This window comes from Ranitomeya imitator, chromosome 3 (assembly GCF_032444005.1).
Source record: "Ranitomeya imitator isolate aRanImi1 chromosome 3, aRanImi1.pri, whole genome shotgun sequence".
NCBI classification, from domain to species: domain Eukaryota; kingdom Metazoa; phylum Chordata; class Amphibia; order Anura; family Dendrobatidae; genus Ranitomeya; species Ranitomeya imitator.
In genome coordinates, this window is record NC_091284.1 from 101,445,734 (window position 1) to 101,468,544 (window position 22,811).

Sequence of the window (22,811 nt, forward strand, 5' to 3'; positions counted from 1 at the left end):
ATGCGTCAATCATCTATCAGGTACCCACGGTCAGGGGTCATGGTCGAGGTACCTCACATAATCTGATGGGCCGTGATCTATCATTCAGGTGATCTCGGCACTACACATCCCAGGAGTAGAACTCTGGATGGCAGACACCGTCAGGGTCCCGCCTCAAGTGAATGGGAACTTCACCCGTAAGTCTTCCATCAGATCTGCCTTCTCTGGAGCACTCCAGATGTAGGTCGGATGGTGACCAGACTGAACGCCAATGTACTCTTGTTCATGGTGTTGCCTCGAGATCCAGAAGCCATTGCAGTACATTCTCTGGTTCTTCCATGGTACCAGTTTCCTTCACCCCTCTTCCACTACTTCCGAGAGCCTTTTGGAAGCAGGAAGGGCCCCAGTGATCCTGGGAGATCTGCACTGACCACGTCAGGTTTTTTTCGTTTGCGGAACTAGTATTTTTCCGTCTTATTGCAACAAAACTGCAAATAGGGACTTCCTTGCAGGTAGTTTTCACATGTGGTTCTTTCCTATCGCATACTGTTAGACCTTTGGGACCTTAATGGTCCTGGGAGTCTTACAGTAGACTCCTTTTGATCCGGACAGACTTTACTATCAGGGAATTTTCGCCTTTTTTTCTCTGCGATCTCGTCATCCTGACGACTCTTTCTTTCAGACGTTTTTTCCCTTATTACCTTCAAGGCAAGGTTGTCCTCAGGCCATCCCCATCCCTTGTTACCAAGGTGGTATTGTATTGCCACTGTTAGGGCATGGTTCTTCCCTCATCTCTTTCGGCACAAGTCCACAAAACAGAATGGGTTCCCCATATTCTGGACGAAGTGAGTGCTCTGAGTAGGTACGTCTCTAGGCCGGCGTTCTTTCGAAGGTTGGAGGCTTTATTTGGGCTTCCTGACAGTGAGAAAAAGGCTTCCTGATGGTTACAGGAAGGGTTTAGCAGTTTCATCGGCCACGTTAGCCTGGTGGATTCGTTACACCATCCAGGAGTCCTTCCGTGTTAGGCTGACATCTATATCCTTGTCTATCGAGGTTTCTTGGGTTCTAGGCACCAGGCGTCTGCACAGCACGCCTGCAAGCTTGCGGGTTCATCCAGTCCGCATGCATTCTTGAAGCACTATAATTCCCAGACTTCCACAGATGTGAGTCTGGGCAGGCGGACTCTGCAGGCCGCGGTGGTGCACTTGTAAGTAGCGGTTACACAGGGCCTAATCTGATGTTGTCACCACCGAGGGACTGCTTTGGGACGTCCCATGGTCTGTGTCCCCCAATGAGGCGAAGGAGAAATAGGGATTTCTGTGTACTCACCTAAAATCCTTTTCTCTGAGCCAATCATTGGGGGACACAGCTCCCACCCTGATATTAGCTTGTGCTTGTTTTGTAATTTGACATGCTATACTCTCATATGTTGTTATTCATCTCCTGCTTTTGCACCGAACTGGTTAGCTGAGAGCCAGCAGGAAGGTGTATACTGCAGGCGAGGAGCTAACTTTCTTTGTATCACTTAGTGTCAGTCTCCTAGTGGCAGCAGCATACATCCACGCTCTGTGTCCCCCAATGAATGGCTCGGAGAAAAGGATTTTACGGTGAGTACACAAAAATCCTTATTTCTCCATCTCCTCCATTGCTGGCGTCCGTGGGAATCACACTGCACTCGGGTGACATCCGATGTGCATCCGTATAAGTCTATGATCGCGCGATGTTTCACACGAACATTGACTTATACAGGTGCATACGATCTGATTCTCGCAGTCATTCGCATCATCCTGCCATTGTTTTTGTATGCTGAATCAGTATGAAAAAATAATCGTAGACATGAGCTGCCCCATAGAGTAACACTGGGCTGATTGCAATCCGATTTTCTTTATTTTTATCAGATTGCACTCGTCCGATTTCCTCGTAAGTGTGATCTTTTCCTTGTTCAGACTCTTACTTGTTCATCTTGTTTTACAGAGGCAGATCGAGCTCTCCAACAACAAAGCAAAGGAATCCAGGGATCTCTGTCCATAGTTATTATACCAGAGTCTGCACAGCTTTTTCCTCAGGTAATGTCCATACGGTACAAACTGAGCAAAACTGCTTTCTACAGACGTCTGATAAAAGTGCGGACCCTGGCTGGAAGGAGGGGCAGCCGCTGGGATGGAGACATGTGACCTCTAGCTGGTAGGGGCGGGCGGCCTCTGGCCGGCATGGGGGTTGGGCGGCCTCTGGCCGGCATGGGGGTTGGGCGGCCTCTGGCCGGCATGGGGGTTGGGCGGCCTCTGGCCGGCATGGGGGTTGGGCGGCCTCTGGCCGGCATGGGGGTTGGGCGGCCTCTGACTTTGTGGGCGGCCCCTTGCTGGGAGTGGGGTCAGTCTATAGCTGGAGGAGCATTGCTATGTCCTGGTATTACACGGCTCCCAGCTGTCAGTGTAATGCTTCACCTTCCTGAATATTCACTGCAAACGGTGATGATTCTAGATAAAGTGGAGCCACATAGCCCTCCATATAGTATAATACACTCACCATAGTCCTCCAGATAGTATAGTGCAGCTCCGGATATATCGCATTGTGCGCGTACACCTTCTGCGGTAGAGGGGAATGATGGGGCAGGGAGCATCATCTGACACTCTCCTCCATCATTGCTTTCAACTCTATAGGCATCTATGATGCTGATACAGTTGAATGTGGAAGGTGTGTGTGTGTGTAAGGGGCTGCGCTGTCTCCAGGCCCCATAGCAGTTGCGTGGTGTGCCGGTATTAGCAACATGCCGCTGGCTGGGGGAGCATGGGCCCTAGGTAGATACTTAGTCTACCTGCCCCTAATGCCGACCCTGACTGCAAATGTGGGCATATAACAGATAGTTCAACACAGACAGAATGATTAGTTTTGCTTTGTTAATCATTCTGTTTCCCTAATGCTGGTGATGCTTTTGTGGGATGAATGAAGTGACACTCAGCAGAGTAAACCTACATAGGGCACGCTGGGCAGCGGCCACTTTGCGTTTTTGCACATTGTAGTGTCCACACAGAGCGGCACGGGGGTCAGCGTCTGCTGTACCCTGTTACGCAAGAATTGGTCACATCATAGTAAATAAATTCCTTGGTAGTTTATCAGCTGCTCATCTCGATAATGAAAATCTGTGTTGAAAGATGCAGATGTATTATTGCGATACGGCCACAGTGGGGGGTACTCCGTGCAGCGAGTGATCATGAGGGATGAAAGTCACAGTAGTGAGAGTGGGAATACACAAGTGATTTTATTCTTAACCACATCCCGTCACCTCGCACATCGAGCCCAGTGGCTGGAGAAAAGCATCAGATGATAGGATGCTTTATCCAGTCCTCTTGTAGGACTAATAGGTATTGTATGTAATTTTGTGTGTACAAGAAAATACCTAATTTTCTGAATTAAGCATTGTTTAATTTAATAAAAAATGTATGCCTAAAAACACATCTGGTGTCAAAAAGTGTATTTCATCCAGTACAATAAATATGCCACGATTTTCCCGCACCATGAATGATAAACTAAATAAATAAGTCTGTGCCAGAATTAACATTTTTGTTCACTCTGCGCCACTTAAAGTATAGTTACGAAAAAAAACAAGTCTTCATAGTGATCTGTATTCAGAAAAATTGAAAAGTTATGATTTTCAGAATATGATGCAAAAAATACTTGTGAGAAATTGATTTTCTTTGTAAAAGTTTGAAAACTTAAAAATAACATTTCCAATCGGATATAAGTGTAATTGCATCATGGAAAACGCAATAAAAAAATGTAATAAAGTGATCAAAATGTAATTTGTACCTAAACAAAAACAAATGGTACTAGTGCAGTTTGCATCTTGTTATGCAAAAAAACAAGTTTATTGTATAAAAGTAGTAAAACACACAGAAAACTACATACATTTGGTATTGGCTTAATAGTGCTGACTCGCAAAATAAAGTTCACACCTTTTTTGTGCAGCAAAAATGGTGTCCCTGGGAAAAGAACATAAGCCATTGTACAGCTACGATGATGAAAAAATACACAAGTTGTGTCTCCAGGAATGAGACCATGAACATAATGCAAAATAAAATATGTTGACATTAAGGCCAAAATAGACCTGATCCTTAAGGCGTAAATGCTATAATTTGCTAATATCTGGCTTAAAATTTTAGTAAGTTTGTCGGTCTTCACATTGTTCCTGCTACCATCTTTGTTAGAAAAGTTCAGAGGTTGGTTCTGATATGCTAAAAAGTAGATACTTTTTTTTCTTAAACCATAAAAAACTCTTGTAAAGCAATGATGCATTTCCCCTCAATCGGCCCCCATTTAATAAAGTTGTCAGTGAATACCGAGCGTGTACAATAAAGTGGCATAAGAGAGAACCCATCCCCTATTCCAGACCCCCTAAAGGGGCTGACAATTTGTTGACTGCAGTATTTTCACTATAGCTGGGTGACCGGATATAATATATACAATTCCTTTTCGTGACACCAGATCTCTAAACTTTTTTTTTTCCCAGTTATTTTACTAAAAACAAGAAAACCGGTATTAAAAATGACCCACGAGCTTGAGGATCCCCCCCATTTTTTGACAACCAGCCAAGCTAAAGCAGACCTTTGGAGCTGGTATTCTCAGGCCGGTAGGGGACCTAAAAATAGCAGCTCACAGCTTCCCCAGAAAAGGTGCTTCTATTAGATGCGTCAATTCTGGCACTTTGCCTGGCTGCACTGGGGTGGTGGCAAGTGGGGTTCATATCTGTGGGGTTAATATCACCTTTGTATTGTCCGGTGACATCAAACCCATGGCTTATTACTAATCCTATAGTTATGTTGTAAATAAAAACACAGCAAGAATAAAGTTCTTTTATTTGAAATAAAAAGACACACAGTTTTTACTTTTCTATTTAAAAATAACAAACACAGTTATGCTCACCTAATGCCCATTCCATTGAAGCCATCATCTCCTGTAAAAAACAGAAAATGATAAACAAAAATACTCGCCTAACGCCTAGTCAATTGAGGCTATGGTTTCCTGTAGGGAAAAAAAAAGCCATTTCTCTATTGCCTATGTATGCTGCTGCCACTTGGAGGCTGACACTATGCAAATAAAAAGGTTAGCTCCTCCTTTGCAGTGTACACCCCACCGACTGGCATTATACTCTTCAGTTTAGCTTAGTGTCAGTAGGAGTTGGACACAGGTCTTTCATTAGACCCTTATCTATCTCAATGTGCGTTGTTTTCTTTCAGGTTTTCTGGAGGGATACAGGGTGAACAGTCACACCTGTACTCCCACAATCGGACTATGAGTACGGCGTGTACTGCCACCCCGTATCCTCATAGATCCCTCAGCAGGACCATGATCCTAGCACACAAGCGTGCATAGAAGTCCGGTCCTAGCTCCGTCCCCCACCCACTCGCCCACCAGAGCCTGTCGGTTGCGGAGACGAGGACGTCCATCACAGCTCCCTGGACGTCTAATACCTTCCCCATAAGGTTTGAGGTTAGTAAGGACGACGTGGGATGTTTAGGTGAGTATCCCTACTCCTAGAATCCCTCCTGAAACCCGGGGTAGTTATGGGGGGTTCCCTTGGGATTTCCTTTTTTGTTTGGCGTTTTCCCTCATTTCTTACGCCGCGGCAACTATCCGGCGGTCGCCATCAAGCTACCTCAGCAGGTGGACCCAGGAGAGGGCAGGGATCTCCGCCTGCGGCCGTGCTCTTTTCCTCCCTGCGCGGTGGCCTTCTGGCAGCCACGCTGTGCTTCTGCCGCCACATCTCTCGTCCTGCGCGGCGGCCTTTCAGGCAGCCACGCTGCCTTCCCTGCGGCCGCGCTCTTTCTGTCTGGCATGGCGGTTTGTCGGCTGCCGTGCCGTTTTTTCCCGAACCGCACGCTCCCAGCACCTGGCATACGGCACTCTCCAGCGGTCACTGGTCTCTAATTTAGGCCCCGGCTTCTCCCGGGGCCTACTTCCGGCGATGCGTCTCCGCTCTTCCCCTTTTCCTCGGGCGGGCTTTTCTCCCGCCTGACCAGCATCCCTTGGCGTGCTCCGCCCATCGGCGCCATCTTGGTGCTCCCGATGCCAACGCACGTCCCTTGGCTCTCTCTCTCTCTCTGTGCTCTGCAAAGTTATATTTCAGCGCTACGCACGCCCTTCTCGGCGCACAGCCTGGCGTCCGCATCTGCTTCCCGGATAATTACGTGCCCCAGGTCCCCTTGACCGGTTTGCTGCAGAAGTCGCATCCCTCCGACCTGAAAGGCCATCTTCCCTGCGGGACAATCTACGAGCTGGGCAGCTTCTTCCATCTGGAGCTGCTTCGTCTGCTGTGAGTAGCTCTGCACTGCAGACTGACACTCCCCTCTGCTCCCCTGTCCCCATTTTCTTCAGGGACCCTTCAAAATGTCTACTTCTAAAAAAGGCCGCTCTCAGGCTATCCACCAACACGGTCCTCCCACTGTCCGGTGGAGCATCTCTAAAGGATTCTAACAATAGGGTTATAGAATCCTTTGCGAAATCAGCCTTTGAAGCGGCTGCAGCTACTCTATGCCCAGCCTTTGCTTCCACTTGGGTTTCAAAATCCATATCCAAATGGGTCAAACATCTCCGTCGGGGAATCCTGGACGGGGCTCCACCCGGACAGCTGGTGGAGCTTGCCGACCAGATTTCTCATGCGAGTGAATACCTGGTCTCCGCCTTCCTGGATGCCGCCTCTTGTGCGGCTCAGGCGTCCAGCAATGCTGTTGCCATCCGCCAGACCGTTTAGCTCAAGGCCTGGCAGGCGGATTTGTCTTCTAAAAAGTTGCTTACCAGCCTGCCTTTTCAAGGTTCACGTCTCTTTGGTTCTAAGCTGGACCAAATCATTAAGGACGCCACCGGGGGCACAAGCTCTCTTCTTCCCCAGGCCAAACCTTGTCGCCCTCCTCCAAGACGGCAATTTCGGTCATTTCGGCACTTTCGTTGCTTCGTGGCGTCAAACTCCTTTTCCCAGCAGCAACAGAGGCCACAGGCACGTCAAGAGAAGAAGTCGGTATCCTTTAGACTCACTCCTTCTTGGCGTCCCCGCTACTCCCAGGGTAGATCTTCCAGGTCCAGGACCGGAAGATCCACTTCCGCATGACTCGCGACAAGACCCCAGTTCTCTACCCAGGCTGGGCGGCCATCTCCTCTTCAGGGACGTCTGGATCTCCTCAATAGAGGACCCATGGGTCAGGGAAGTTGTATCCTCGGGATACAAAATAGTTTGTTTCACTACCTCGGGATCGTTTTTTCGAATCCCGACCTCCAAGAGACCCCGCTCTAATTCCGGGTTTCTTCCCAGCCATCGCTTCTCTCCTCAAAGCCGCGGTGATTGCTCCCGTCCCAGAAAAAGAACGGTTCACAGGTTTCTATTCAAACCTTTTTGTGGTGCCGAAAAAAGATGGCAAGGTCCGTCCCATTCTGGACCTCAAATTGCTGAACAGAAGAGTTCGTCTGAATCACTTCAGGATGGAATCCCTTCGTTCAGTAATTGCTTCCATGGAGGCTCAGGAATTTCTGTGTGCCATAGATATTCAGGACGCCTACCTCCATGTTCCGATATTCTCGGGACATCACTGATTCCTGCGCTTTGCTGTGCTCCAGGAACACTTTCAGTTCATCGCCCTGCCCGTTCGGTCTTGCATCTGCTCCCAGGGTTTTCATGGCTGCGCTGATGGCCATCTTGAGGGTCAGAGGTCTGGTTCGGTTTCCATACCTCGACGACATTCTCATCAAGGCTCCGTCCTTTTCCCAGGCTCACGAAAGTCTGTCCATCGTTCTCGACACCCTAGCCCGCTTCGGGTGGCTGGTGAACCGGAAGAAGTCCTGCCTTATTCCTTCTCAGCGCATCGTCTTTCTGGGCATGCTCTTCCACACTCGTCAGGCCAAAGTCTTCCTTCCCAAAGACAAGAGATCCATCCTGTGTCGGGAAAAACGCTTGCTCCAGGGTCCTCGGCCTCCCTCCTTCCGATCGGCCATGAAGGTTTTGGGGAGGATGGTAGCAACATTGTAAGCGATTCCCTTCGCCCAATTTCATTCGCGACCTCTTCAGCAAGCCATTCTGTCTCAGTGGGACAGGTCTGTCTTCTCCCTGGATCGTCCGATCCGACTCTCTCCGGGTCAAACGGTCTCTCAACTGGTGGCTGACGTCACCTCTCTTCTCTCAGGGCAGGTCCTTCCTTCCATTTCACTGGCAAGTGGTGACGACGGACGCCAGCCTGCTCGGCTGGGGTGCGGGGTTTCGTCACCTGACTGTTCAAGGTCGTTGGTCGGCGCAGGAGTCAACTCTGCCGATCAATGTCCTCGAGATTCGGGCCATTTTTCTGTCCCTTCGTCACTGAGAAAGGATTCTCAGGGGCCTACCAATCCGAATTCAGACGGACAATGCCACGGCTGTGGCTTAGGTCAACCATCAGGGGGGAACTCGGAGCTCCTTGGCCCTTGCCGAGGTATCCAAGATCCTCCTCTGGGTAAAGCCAACGGTTTCGGTGATATCCTCGATGCATATCCCTGGTGTGGACAATTGGGCCGCCGACTTCCTCAGCCACGAGGGCCTCGCGGCAGGGGAATGGTCCTTGCATCAGGAGGTCTTCTATCAGATTTGGCTTCGATGGGGGACTCTGGATGTGGACCTCACGGCATCCCGAATGAACAGGAAGGTTCCTCTGTTCGTCTCCAGATTGCGCGACCCTCTCGCAGTGGGCGTTGACGCTCTGGCCATTCCTTGATTGCAGTTCGCGCTGCCCTATCTTTTCCCACCCCTTCCATTGCTTCTCAAGCTGTTGAAAAAGATCAAGGCGGAAGGGGTGCCGGTCATTCTCATCGCCCCGGATTGGCCCAGGAGATCTTGGTTTTCGGAGATCATCAACCTTCTCGCGGACACCCCCTGGCGCCTTCCAGACACACCCGATCTGCCACCCGAATTCTCGGTTGCTCAGTTTAACGGTGTGGCTGTTGAGACCGCACTTCTAAGAGCGTCCGGCCTTTCGGACCGGGTGATTCACACTATGATCCAGGCTAGGGAGCCTTCGTCTTCCAGGATCTACTATCGTACCTGGAAGTCTTACTTCCGTTGGTGCGAGTCCAACAACATTTCACCCATGTCCTTTTTCCTGCTTTCCATTTTGGCCTTCCTGCAGGCAGGACTGGATTCGGGCCTTGCTCTTAGTTCCCTAAAGGGCCAGGTTTCTGCGTTCTCCATCCTTTTTCAGAAGACGTTATCTTCTCGGCCACAGGTTAAAACCTTTCTTCAAGGAGTAGCCCACGCTGTCCCTCCGTACAGGGCCCCGGTGGATTCATGAGATTTGAATCTTGTGCTGGACGCTCTGAGGGGTGCCCCCTTTGAGCCTCACAGGGAGGTTTCCCTGTCACTTCTATCTTGGAAGGTGGCCTTTCTTGTGGCCATCACTTCTATCCGCCACGTCTCCAAGTTGGCGGCCCTTTCTTGCCGACCTCCTTTCTTGGTCATCCACCAGGACAAGGTGGTCCTCAGGCCTCGGCCTTCCTTCCTAAGGTGGTTTCCACCTTCCACCTCAACGAGGACATTGTTCTACCTTCCTTTTGTCCAGCTCCGACCTATCCTCTGGAGTGATGGTTGAACAAGCTGGACCTCGTCAGGGCAGTGAGGATCTACCTGACTAGAATGGCCGCCTTCCGGAAGATGGATTCTCTTTTCGTCATTCCTGATGGCACGCGTAGAGGTCTGCCGGCTTCCAAGGCGACTATTGCTCGCTGGATCAGAACGGCAATTTTGGAGGCTTACTGGGTCAAGAACAGAGTACCCACTCCCGGGATTAAGGCTCACTCTACCCGGGCAGTCGGTGCCTCCTGGGCGGTGCACCACAGGGCTTCCGCCCTACAGCTTTGCAAAGCGGCAACCTGGTCTTCCATCCACACGTTCGCCAAATTTTACAAGGTCCATACCTATTCTTCGGTGGACGCCAGCCTAGGCAGAAGGATCTTGCAGGTGGCACTGGTGAGTCCTCTGACCTGATGGAAGTCTGTTTTTCCCACCATAGGGACTGCTTTTGGACGTCCCATGGTTCCTGTGTCCCCCAATGATAGCGATAGAGAAAACAGGATTTTTGGTTCCTTACCGTAAAATCTGTTTCTCAGAGCCTCCATTGGGGGACACAGCTCCCTCCCATGTTAGTTTTCGCTGTTCTGTGTTCTAGGACTGTTCTCAGGTTTACAGATCTCATGTTTGTGGTTATGTTTCAACCTTACTGTTTTTCTCCTACTGCTTTCTCACTAACTGAAGAGTATAATGCCAATCGGTGGGGTGTACACTGCAGAGGAGCTAGCTTTTTTTTTTTGGCATAGTGTCAGCCTCCTATTGGCAGCAGCATACACCCATGGTTCCTGTGTCCCCCAATGGAGGCTCCGAGAAACAGATTTTACGGTAAGCAACCAAAAATCCTGTTATCCCTCACCTATCCGACGATCTGTCCCACGCTGTAATCCATGTCTGTGATAAATAGCTTTCATGCTGGCGGGTACCAAGATGCGACTCTCCAGGCTGAAAACCACTGTTGAATGAAGTTTAGGTCATTGAGGTTATCGCAGGTCACTGAGGCTACGTTCCCAGCCATTCCCCTGAACTGCGGGGACTCGCTGAGCTCAGCGCTGCACCGTGAGAAGTTTTTTTTTCACGGTTCTAGCGGTGATCTCATTGAGGTCACCGCAGTTCACCGTGAGGCTGCTCTCGCTGCAGCGAGTCATTCTCCCCTTTCTCAGACACCAGTCCATGTGACACTGTTGCCACCTGTATGAAACACATGGACACTGATAGCTCCGGTACTAGTTTTTCCAGTACTGTAAATATAAGGACATATTCTGTGATGTGAACGGCCCCTAGGGCTCACTGACTTCAGTATGTGTGTAGCCGTTCCATGAAAATATATGAATTTATTTACTTATGTTTAGTGGATGCTTTCCTGAAACGGAAAGTACTTGCAAGCAGCATAATACAAAGCATAGCAGGTTTACCCAGAATCCTTTGTAGTAGGCGGAGCTATGCAAATAATCTCTTTCCACCCCTGTCTAATCCACAGCGCTTGGAACCGCCAAGCGTGCAATGCTGCGGATTAGTTTCTAAATTTACACAGCCAACCAATTCCTACCTGTGGACACGTGTTTCGGGCTTTAGGCCCTCATCAGCACAGGGCTGGAATTGGTTGGCTGTATGGAGTGGGGCTCGGTGAGCAAGCGATACATACATGCTAGCCACCTTAGGGAGAGACCCAAGTTGGGCTAAATGTAGCGGGACGAAAGAGACCGAAAAGCCCTCTAGTCAAAGGAAATACATAGTGGATGCTTTCCTGAAACGGAAAGTACTTGCAAGCAGCATAATACAAAGCATAGCAGGTTTACCCAGAATCCTTTGTAGTAGGCGGAGCTATGCAAATCATCTCTTTCCACCCCTGTCTAATCCACAGCGCTTGGAACCGCCAAGCGTGCAATGCTGCGGATTAGTTTCTAAATTTACACAGCCAACCAATTCCTACCTGTGGACACGTGTTTCGGGCTTTAGGCCCTCATCAGCACAGGGCTGGAATTGGTTGGCTGTATGGAGTGGGGCTCGGTGAGCAAGCGATACATACATGCTAGCCACCTTAGGGAGAGACCCAAGTTGGGCTAAATGTAGCGGGACGAAAGAGACCGAAAAGCCCTCTACTCAAAGGAAATACATAGTGGATGCTTTCCTGAAACGGAAAGTACTTGCAAGCAGCATAATACAAAGCATAGCAGGTTTACCCAGAATCCTTTGTAGTAGGCGGAGCTATGCAAATCATCTCTTTCCACCCCTGTCTAATCCACAGCGCTTGGAACCGCCAAGCGTGCAATGCTGCGGATTAGTTTCTAAATTTACACAGCCAACCAATTCCTACCTGTGGACACGTGTTTCGGGCTTTAGGCCCTCATCAGCACAGGGCTGTGTAAATTTAGAAACTAATCCGCAGCATTGCACGCTTGGCGGTTCCAAGCGCTGTGGATTAGACAGGGGTGGAAAGAGATGATTTGCATAGCTCCGCCTACTACAAAGGATTCTGGGTAAACCTGCTATGCTTTGTATTATGCTGCTTGCAAGTACTTTCCGTTTCAGGAAAGCATCCACTATGTATTTCCTTTGAGTAGAGGGCTTTTCGGTCTCTTTCGTCCCGCTACATTTAGCCCAACTTGGGTCTCTCCCTAAGGTGGCTAGCATTTACTTATGTTTTACATTTTCCGGAGACAACTACTCAAGTTGCAAAAACTTTCTCAATTTCTTGTTTCCTATTACACATCTTGGCACACGGAAGTAACGAGTGCTATTTGTGTCACTGAAAGAGGAACTGACTCGGATGTGATCAGCAAAACGATGGCCGTGTTCTATGTGCAGAATGAATGTTACTACGAGGGAGGCAGTCAGAGCGGCTCTTGCCCATTGTGTGACAGTAGCACCAGCCATAAGTATTAGGTAGCTGTCATCTGAACGTTTGGCCAATAGCAATCTCTCCCGCTTCCTCCATTTTGGTTTTCTCTTTGAAAGAAACCCTGCGAACCCCATTGTCTGCGACTGATCTCTGCGCCAAAGACCATCCCACTGGCTGGGTGTCGCTTCCCCAATATCATCTGTTGTTGGAGCTTTGGCCCACATAGATATTACACTGTCAGCGGGCTTGGACAACTTTTATCTAATGTGTATGGCGCATTAAAGTGAAATTGGCACTATATGGCAGATTTTATATATATAACAGGTGCTGCCCCTAAATGGTGATGGTCCGGCACCTGAGACCCCCACTGATCAGTCACAAACCACTCTAAAGTCCGGCACTTCCATGAGCTGCACTCACAGAGCTGTCGATTGGCTCAATACAAAGTCCATAGCTCTTTGTTCTTATATTTTTACTGATTTGTGGGGGTCTCAGGATTCGTACCACCACCGATCAGCACTGTGCAGCACCTTTCAGGTATAAAAACTTTTAACATAGGGGCAGTTACACTTTTTAAAGCTACATTAAGACATGGTGGATTTCCACATTTATGTGTTTGATTCTGCAGAAAATTACAGTACAACGAAAGCAAAATGGATTTTACAACCTTTTTCACAGTGTACAAAAAAAACCAAAACACTTTTTTAATTTTTTTTTCTAGGGAGTTAGTGTCTACATTGGGAAACATCGGAGATCATTACTGAAGCTCACTTTCGATCCGTCGCTGAATACTCAAGAAATCCAACGTTCTTTGAATAGTAAACTGGACCGCGTTATTCAGACCATGTCATTTACAGAAGAAGCGATCGGTGCGGCACTGTCCGACAGAATCTCCACTGATAGGTTCCATCGGGATGACTTTGAGAACAGTCGGAGAGCTTTCAAGTCCAGTCCAGGTACCGACAGATCGTAGACGCTTTGGATGCATACATTGGATTCTTTAGTGTCGATTCCTTATTCATTTGTCCTTTTTCAGGCTATGAGATCACTTTTACCTTACTGAATCCAGATCCAAAATCCCATGATCTGAACTGGAACATAAGCTCTGCTTCGGAGCAGTATATCCAGCCGTTCCTGGATAAGCTGCAGCCAGTCGCTAACTTCTCTGTTGATTCCCAGGTAGGTATCTCACGTGGAAGATGTTCCATACAGTGGTTGTCTCCTTAAGACACCTTCTGTCCATACTGGTATATAATTATGACAGCACGGTCAATAGAGACGCTCAGCATGGCATATTCTGCTTGTACTGTTTTACACGGATGCATTTGAATGGCTGCCATGTAATAAATGAATTTTCAGTGCGGTTATGTGATCGGGACATTTATTATTATTACTCTTTAGGTTATGATTTATTGGATTGTATTCTCAATCTTGTACTTCTGTTTTAGATATTGTATTACGCTATCCTGGGGGTCAATCCTCGCTTTGTGAAGGAAACCTCCAGCTACATCCTAAATGCTCACAATCTACCTCATGTAATTAACCCTGTGGAGGCAAGACTTGGTAAGAACTTATTCTTACTTTATTAACCCTTCCCAACATTGGATGTATGTTCTATGCCAGGTGAGGGTGTATGCAGACTGTGAACTGAGTGAGCGAAGATTGCTTTAGATTAACCATTTAGATGCTACTGCTAATTTGACAGCAGCATTTAAAGGGAATCTCTCACCTGGTTTCTTGCTACTTCATCCAAGAGCAGAATAACGTTGGCGCAGAGACCCTGATTCCAACAAAGTATCACTTGGTTTAGTGGGTGCAGCAGTTGTGCCACAATCAGAGTTCTTAGATGTAGCAGAGCTGAGAATGATAACCCGGCCCACACCACAGCTTTCTGTGTACATTAGTCTAGCAAGCCCATGAGTACCAGTCTTAGCAATGATAATCTCCTGGAGATTACTCATTGTAAGTAAATGGCACCTCAAAGCTTAAAAAGTGACACATCCCTGAATTCAGTGTTTTTACCCCTATATCATTCTGTGCTCTGGTTATATAACAAAAATCTGTGACAGATTCCCTTTAAATGGTTCTGACAGCTCAATTACTGGGTGACTACACACTAACCTTTACAATCAGTGGCGTCCAGGTCGCTGCCATCTTGATGCTGTTATGAAGCTCATAGGAGATCTTTTTAACTATACATGCTTAGTTTTGTCATCATCGCACTGACCTGAAGAATAATGATACCGGGTCATATTTTACTGCACATTAAATGCTGTAATAACCAATCCCCAAAAAACAATGATGGAGCCGCATTTACTTCAAATCACTTGGAATTTTTTTTCTTCTCTTTCAGCACATTAATTAGTAAAGTGAATGATGTCATTCTATACTACAAGCCCTCTCATACTTATCTAGTTGGTATAGTTGAAAAAAGACAAATACCCACCAAGTTCAACCCAGAAAAAAAACCCTTACAGTTATGTTGATGCAAAGACATAAACGTCATGGTTCTTTGAAGATGGGAAGGAAAAAAATGTATTATTGGTTTGCTGTTCATGACGTATGTCAGTAACGAAACTCGCTACTAAAATAAATGCAAATGATGTGTAGAAGTGCATTATGATGTATGCTGTAAGTTTTGTTTTTTCTGCATTTTGTGTGTAATTTTTAGGTTCGAGTGCTGCCTCTCTATACCCTGTGCTGAATTTTTTGCTGTATGTCCCAGAGTATTTCCATTCTCCCCTCTACATCCAGGATAAAGATGGGAATAGAGTGACCTCTAATGCATTTCACAGCCCCCGCTGGGGTGGTATCATGGTAAGTTCATAAATAAGGTCCTCCTATTCCTCCACAGGGCTGATTGCAGACTGGTGTCCCATTCTCCAGTTAGGTACTCGAGGAAACCCAGTAACCAGATTGGAGAAGTTCCCTTCTTTGCATGCCATAGTTACAGGCCACCGCATTTAAAGGGTATTCTCATGTTATTAAATTGCTTTAGTGAGAAAGCATGAAAATAAGCAGTGCACTTCTCTATTAAAGGGAACCTGTCACGTGATAATGGGGTTAGTCTGCAGGTTAATGGCAATCTGAACCTGCCCAGGTCTCACACTTAGAGCCCCGCTGCTGAGAGGAAATGAACTTTATTCCTCCTGGTAGCGTTCGAGTTTCAGTCACGGTGGTGGCACCGGTGCGGGTTCAGTCACCACTCTATGTATAGAGAACAATGGCTGGAACTGCACCTCCGGCATTGACTGACAGCCAGCCCCGGTGTATAATTCCTAGATGCATTGCTTACATAACCCAAAGCTGCTCTCAAGCCATGTATGGAGATTACCATCACTCACGTTGGCCCATAATATCTCTATCTCAAACGGTCCCACATACTTGGGGAACGATTTCCTAGGAAGCCAAGTAACATGTTTTTGGAAAATGGGATGATAATTTGCAGACGTTGCTCCAGATACTGAACCAGGACGGCCGTGCAGCGAGGCATCATGTGCGACTCTCTACTTGCCCGCTACTGTTTTTAGTAATGGCTGTACTGTATTACTATGTGTAACGTTCCTGATTTCTTCCATATTGACTCATTTTGGGATAGTCAATTCTGTAACGATGAGTCTTTAACCCCTGAGATAAAACATAGTTAAGAATTCAGGTTAAGTGTATTAATTTATAACACCCCTTTCTCCTTCGCCTCATTGGGGGACACAGGACCATGGGGACACAGGACCATGGGTTATGCTGCTGTCACTAGGAGGCTGACACTAAGCTGAGACAAAAAAGGGTTAGCTCCTCCCCTGCAGTATACACCCTCATGCTGGCATGCAGAGACCCAGTTTAAGCTTAGTGTCCGTAGGAGGCACACTGATTTTTTCTCTCTTTTTTCATCTATTCCGGACGAAGGGGGCGACGGATTCTTCTAAGGTCCGATCTCCCCCGAACCAACAACAGGCGAGCACGGGAGTTTCACCTCACCGTATCCTCTCCTGCGACGTGGGAGCCACTGCCTGAGCTGTCCTTTTTTTGGGCGACGGTTTCTCCCCTAATGGGCCCCGATCTCCCCTTATACAGACGAGCACTGGTGTTCCTACCTCCAGTATCCTCCTCTGCAGCCAGGCCTTTTTATTGCCGGACATATGCCCTGTCCACCAGGTTCTACCCTCGGCTGTACAGTGGCTTTATCCCAGTGGCGTCCGTGCAGACCACACTGCATCACCAATGTGACTTGTGACTCAGGTGGTGGACGGTTCCTCTCCACCCCCCATGTGGGGTAGGTGGATAGAAGGCTTCCCAACCCCTGCACCGTTCCTATATATGGCACCATGGTTCCCTCTCACCTCCATTTCAGGGTAAGTGCCCGGTGGGGGGACTGGGGGGGGGTGTCGCCGGCGGTCAGGAGGGCTCCTCATCCCTGGGCTCCATCTGCAGGCTTTTTGGGCGGTCCCTGTCCCTTTCCGGCGCTCGCGACCGCGCGCCGGGCCGAGGCCGCAAATTTAGTCCCCGGCTTCGGCCTAGCCGCTGGTCGCCGCCGCTAAGCTCCGCCCACTCCAGCCAGTGTCTGTGGCGCCGCCCCCCGCTCCTGGCGCTTCTCACAGCCGCCGAGATTTCTCTTCCTGATCTCGGCGGCCATCTTGGTCCCTCTCCTCAGCGCCGCAGCTCCTGCCTGTCGCATCTCTGGTGCGTCAGTGGCCCACGTGCAGCCGGCTTCCTCCTCTCAGAGTGAACACCCCAGCAGTTCGTCTCTCCTGGATAGCGGGACACAGGACCGGGGTAAGGAGACATCGTTAGCTCCCCTCTGCAGCGCCCTCTCAGTCACTGGTCACCTCTATATAGACCCTGTAATTTTGTCTGCATTAGCATCATGTCGCAGTCAAGGTCTAAAAAATCTTCTAAGGTGCATACAACCTTCTTTTCTGCGTGTACCACCTGCCAGGCCCCTCTTCCCAGGCCTCAAAGCTCTCCCCTCTGCTCTGCCTGCGATGCCCCATGTGCCCAGGAGCCCTCCACCGCCGCCGACCCTGGAGTACCTAGCCCCCCCCCCCCCGTGGGTCGCCTCGCTTTCTCAGTCCGTGGATTTTTTAGCTAACGCCATCAAGTCCATTCAAAATCCTCCCGGGGAACGGGGCAATCCGCTACAGGTGCTAAGGGATCCCTCCATAGCAGGGGAATCGTCGGCCAGCAGGGGCCGCTCGCCTCTTAAAGAGGCACGGTCGTCCAGAAAACGGACCCGTACTACCTCTCCGGAGCGTTCTCCTCGTCACTCAGACTCTGGCAGCTCCACTTCTCGCTCACCCTCTTTGGGGGCTCGAAGCGTTCAGGACTCTGAACATGAGTCTGAAATTTCTTTGGATCCGGAGGCTCCGGAGTTCAGAGCCACGGTTGACTCCCTCATCGTAGCAGTCAATCACGCACTAAAGGCGGATGACGATTCTAATTCCGCTCCGGAACATGCGGTCTCCTTTTCCAGAACCAAGCGTTCTCACAAAGCTTTTGCCTCTCATCCAGCCTTCCTGGACATAGTCAGGCGTCACAGGGAACACCCAGACAAGCGCTTCACGGGTAAGAAGGTCTTGGTTTCCAAGTATCCCTTCTCAGCTGATCTCGTGAAAGACTGGACGGATCCCCCCACGGTAGATCCGCCGGTCTCGCGCCTGGCTTCTAAGACTCTTCTCTCAGTCCCGGAGGGCGCTTCAATTAAGAGTCCCACCGAACGCCAGATAGACTCTCTAGCTCGCTCGGTGTACGAAGCCTCTGGCTCGTCCCTGTCTCCCTCCTTCGCCGCGGCCTGGGTGTCCAAGGCTATGGTTTCCTGGGCGGATGCCCTAGCGAAATCCATTAATGAGCAGGACCTCCCCTCGGAGATGGCGGACCTGGCTAAGCAGCTAGCCATGGCCAGCGATTATGTTATGTTCGCATCCCTCGACGCGGCAAATTGCGCTGCTTCGGCGGCTTCCAACGCCATCGCTATTAGAAGGGCCCTTTGGCTCAGAGATTGGCGCGCAGACTCTTCCTCTAAAAAATCCCTGATTTCTCTCCCTTTTCAAAGCGGGCGTCTTTTCGGCGAAAAGCTTGACCAGCTTATTTCCGACGCCACAGGGGGAAAGAGCAAGTTTCTTCCCCAACAGAGGCCCAAGGCGGCTTTCCAGCGCCAGCCTTACTTTCGTTTTCGGCCTTTTCGTACCAACTCTGCCTGGTCCAATCCCTCTGGCCTTCCCAGATCGGGCCGCACCGCCCGCGCAGACAGAGACGTTCGTCCATCCTTCAGACCTAATCCCTCCTGGCGCGGGAAACCGAGGCAGCCCCGAACCAGAGGTTCCAGACCTCCCAGATTCCCTTCTCAATGACTCGGGAACAGCGCCAGTCGATCCCAGAAGAGTAGGCGGTCGTCTACTCCTTTTTCAACAAGCCTGGCTCTCCGTCGTTCACGACGAATGGGTCAGAGATCTGGTATCGTCTGGCTACAAGATAGAGTTCTCCTCTCCCCCTCCCACTCGGTTCTTCCCCTCTCGTCTTCCCAGTTCGGGAGCTCAGTCTCGCGCCCTTCTTTGCGCCATCCACTCCCTCCGCCAGAGCGGGGTCATCGTGCCGGTCCCGGAACACGAGAGGTTCAGAGGCTTCTACTCAAACCTCTTCGTCGTGCCAAAGAAGGACGGGACCGTTCGTCCCATCTTGGATCTGAAGCTTCTGAACAGGTGCGTGAGAGTCCGGCACTTCAGGATGGAATCGCTCAGATCGGTCATCTCCTCCATGGAAAGAGGGGAATTTCTGGCCTCGATAGACATCAAGGATGCCTATCTTCACATCCCGATCTTCCCGCCTCATCAGAGGTTCCTTCGCTTTGCCATTCGAGAGGACCATTTTCAGTTCACAGCCTTGCCCTTCGGTCTCGCCACGGCGCCCAGCGTGTTCACCAAGGTCATGGCGGCTGTCATGGCCATTCTTCACTCTCGAGGAGTCGTCGTATTACCTTACTTAGACGATCTCCTCATAAAGGGCCCGTCGTTTCAGGCCTGCGAGTCAAGCGTCCACATTACCCTGGATTCGCTTTCTCGCCTGGGCTGGCTGATCAACTTAGACAAGTCATCTCCCGTTCCTTCCCGTCGGATCTCCTTTCTGGGAATGATCCTGGACACTTCAAGGGGGCTGGTTTTGCTTCCTCGGTCAAAGGTCCAAGCGCTCCAGCAGGGAGTCCGTACACTCTGCCATCCTCGCCCGCGAACCATTCGGTTCGCCATGAAGATCCTGGGAAAGATGGTTGCGGCAATCGAAGCTGTTCCCTTCGCTCAACTCCATCTCCGCCCCTTACAACAGGCTCTGCTGGACAACTGGGACAGGAGTCTCTTTTCTCTCGACCTCCCTTGTCCCCTGTCTCCTCGGGTCAGACATTCTCTCATTTGGTGGACCCTGGGACCATCTCTTCTCCAGGGGAAGTCCTTCCTCCCGTTCCGCTGGTTAGTGGTAACCACCGACGCCAGTCTTCTTGGCTGGGGGGCGGTGTTTCTTCACCACTCGGCTCAGGGTCGTTGGACTGCTCGGGAATCCAGCCTCCCCATCAACATTCTGGAGATTCGTGCTATCAGACTTGCTCTGATTCACTTCCACGCTCTGCTTGCGGGTCACCCAATAAGAGTCCAATCGGACAACGTCACGGCGGTGGCTTACATCAACCACCAGGGGGGTACCCGCAGCAGGGCGGCGATGAGGGAAGTCTCTCTCATCCTTCGTTGGGCCGAGACCAACCACTCCATCATCTCGGCGGTGCACATTCCGGGAGTCGAGAACTGGGCAGCGGACTTCCTGAGCCGCCAGGGCCTTGCCTCGGGGGAATGGGAACTTCACCCAGAAGTTTTTCACCAGATCTGTCTTCGCTGGGGGACCCCGGACGTGGATCTGATGGCATCCAGATGGAACGCCAAGGTCCACAACTTCATCGCTCGATCTCGGGATCCCCAGGCCATAGGAGTGGACGCGCTAATTTCTCCGTGGCATCATTTTCAACTCCCATACGTGTTTCCTCCTCTTCCCTTACTGCCGAAGGTCATCCGAAAGATCAGGACGGAGGGAGGCCCGGTCATTCTGGTCGCCCCAGACTGGCCTCGTCGCGCTTGGTACGCGGAGCTCGTTCAGCTCGTAGCCGACGTCCCCTTGCGGTTGCCAGACCGCCCAGACCTACTTCGCCAAGGACCGATCTACCATCAGAGCTCAGGGGCCCTACGTTTGACGGCGTGGCTGTTGAAACCTGGATTCTAGCTCGTGCTGGTTTCTCTCAGCAGGTCATTCCTACCATGCTAAGTGCTCGCAAGGCGTCCTCTGCCTCTATCTACCACCGCGTCTGGAAGACCTTCTTTTCTTGGTGCAGGCTCCGAGGGCTCCCTCCGCTCAGCTTCTCCATCCCTTGTATCCTGAATTTCCTTCAGTCCGGTCTGGATTCCGGTTTGGCCCTGAGCTCTCTTAAAGGTCAGATCTCAGCCTTATCCGTGCTGTTCCAGCGTAGGATCGCCACCAACCTTCAGGTCAAGACTTTCATTCAGGGAGTCTCCCACGTTGTTCCTCCTTACAGGATGCCTTTGGAGACCTGGGATCTCAATTTGGTCCTGGGGGCTCTCCAGGAACCGCCGTTCGAACCCCTTCAAGACGTTCCGCTCTCTGTTCTCTCTTGGAAGGTTGCCTTCCTGGTAGCGGTGACGTCCATCAGAAGGGTTTCAGAGCTCGCCGCTCTATCCTGTCGGGCACCTTTCCTTGCCTTTCATCAGGACAAGGTAGTCCTACGTCCTTCTCCCGCGTTTCTTCCAAAGGTGGTCTCATCTTTCCACCTTAACGAGGACATCATCCTTCCCTCCTTTTGAACGCAGCCTAAACATAGGGTCGAGAAGGCTCTCCATACTCTGGACGTGGTACGGGCTCTCAGGAGGTACATTTCCAGAACGGCACACTTCAGAAAATCGGACGCCCTTTTCGTGCTCCCGGAGGGTCACAGAAAGGGTTTGGCGGCGTCTAAATCCACGATAGCTAGATGGATCCGATCTGCTATCCAGGAATCCTATCGGGTCAGGGGCAGTCCTATCCCGGCGGGGATTAGAGCTCACTCCACTCGGTCGATGGGTGCTTCCTGGGCCATCCGGCACCAGGCATCAGCGGAGCAGGTTTGCAAGGCCGCAACGTGGTCCAGCCTGCATACCTTCACAAAGCATTACAATGTGCATATCCAATCCTCTGCGGACGCGGCCCTTGGCAGGCGTATCCTGCAGGCGGCCGTTGCGCATTGGTAGTCAGATGGTACATGAAGTTACGTGGTTGTATTGTTTCCCTCCCAGGGACTGCTTTGGGACGTCCCATGGTCCTGTGTCCCCCAATGAGGCGAAGGAGAAATAGGGATTTTTGTGTGTACTCACCGTAAAATCCTTTTCTCCGAGCCACTCATTGGGGGACACAGCACCCACCCTGGTAGCCTTACGGCTAGTTATCTTTTTTAGTCTTTGACTGTTGTTTGACATGTTATGTTCCAATGTTTTTTGATATATTGTTCTCATTATCCTACTGCTTTTGCACTTAACTGGGTCTCTGCATGCGAGCATGAGGGTGTATACTGCAGGGGAGGAGCTAACCCTTTTTTGTCTCAGCTTAGTGTCAGCCTCCTAGTGACAGCAGCATAACCCATGGTCCTGTGTCCCCATGGTCCTGTGTCCCCCAATGAGTGGCTCGGAGAAAAGGATTTTACGGTGAGTACACACAAAAATCCCTATTTTATCCTCCACCCACAGCATGGGTGACCACTACTAGTCTGGCCGATGACACCCTTGTACACAGCCAGAAATATGTCTGTGTCCCCTCTTTACATGTAGCTGCGGTCACAGATGTGCTGTGGCTCAATTCATTCTTGATTGAACGCTGTACTCTGCTATTTCCAGTCATTGCTTTTAAAGTGAATAAAGAGGTAAACGGACTCTGCCAATTGGTGGGGTCTAGTAGTGGGATCCTCCAGTAAGGTGATAACTTGAAGTAGCTGGAATACCCCTGTAATTCTTTTTCTTATCCATTTACATATCTCACATAATAAATTATAACTCATTTCCAGGTCTATAATGTTGATTATGGAAATCCTGATGACTTGCAATTTCCGGTACATGTTGATATTGATATGGTAAAAGTGATGGAGGTTTTCCTGACACAGCTAAGGCAAGTTAAATTTTCTATGTAAAAACAGTGTATCCTTCATGTCCGCTCTTTATAGTAAATCCTGCTGACAGGTTCTCTTTAAAGTACAGGTACAGCCATAATGCAATTATTACACTGATTAAATTGATACCTTTATTGAAGGAATCCAATCATTGGTTCTTTTATTAATCATGGTTTTAGGTTTTCTTCTGGTAATGACTTCTGTGCATCGGTGGTGGGCCTGGCGGGTTGGGTCTTCTG

General features: G+C 49.8%; 1 protein-coding gene across 1 annotated transcript in view; it reads left to right on the plus strand.

The window, feature by feature from the left end:
- Nucleotides 1-22,811, plus strand: part of PIGS (phosphatidylinositol glycan anchor biosynthesis class S) — a 45,814-nt gene that overhangs the window by 13,639 nt on the left and 9,364 nt on the right. Inside the window, exons 5-10 of the mRNA XM_069761234.1 lie at nt 1,954-2,045; nt 13,117-13,351; nt 13,432-13,574; nt 13,844-13,958; nt 15,067-15,212; nt 22,471-22,571. Of these exons, the coding sequence (XP_069617335.1) occupies nt 1,954-2,045; nt 13,117-13,351; nt 13,432-13,574; nt 13,844-13,958; nt 15,067-15,212; nt 22,471-22,571 (832 nt within the window). The remainder of the gene's footprint in view (nt 1-1,953; nt 2,046-13,116; nt 13,352-13,431; nt 13,575-13,843; nt 13,959-15,066; nt 15,213-22,470; nt 22,572-22,811) is intronic.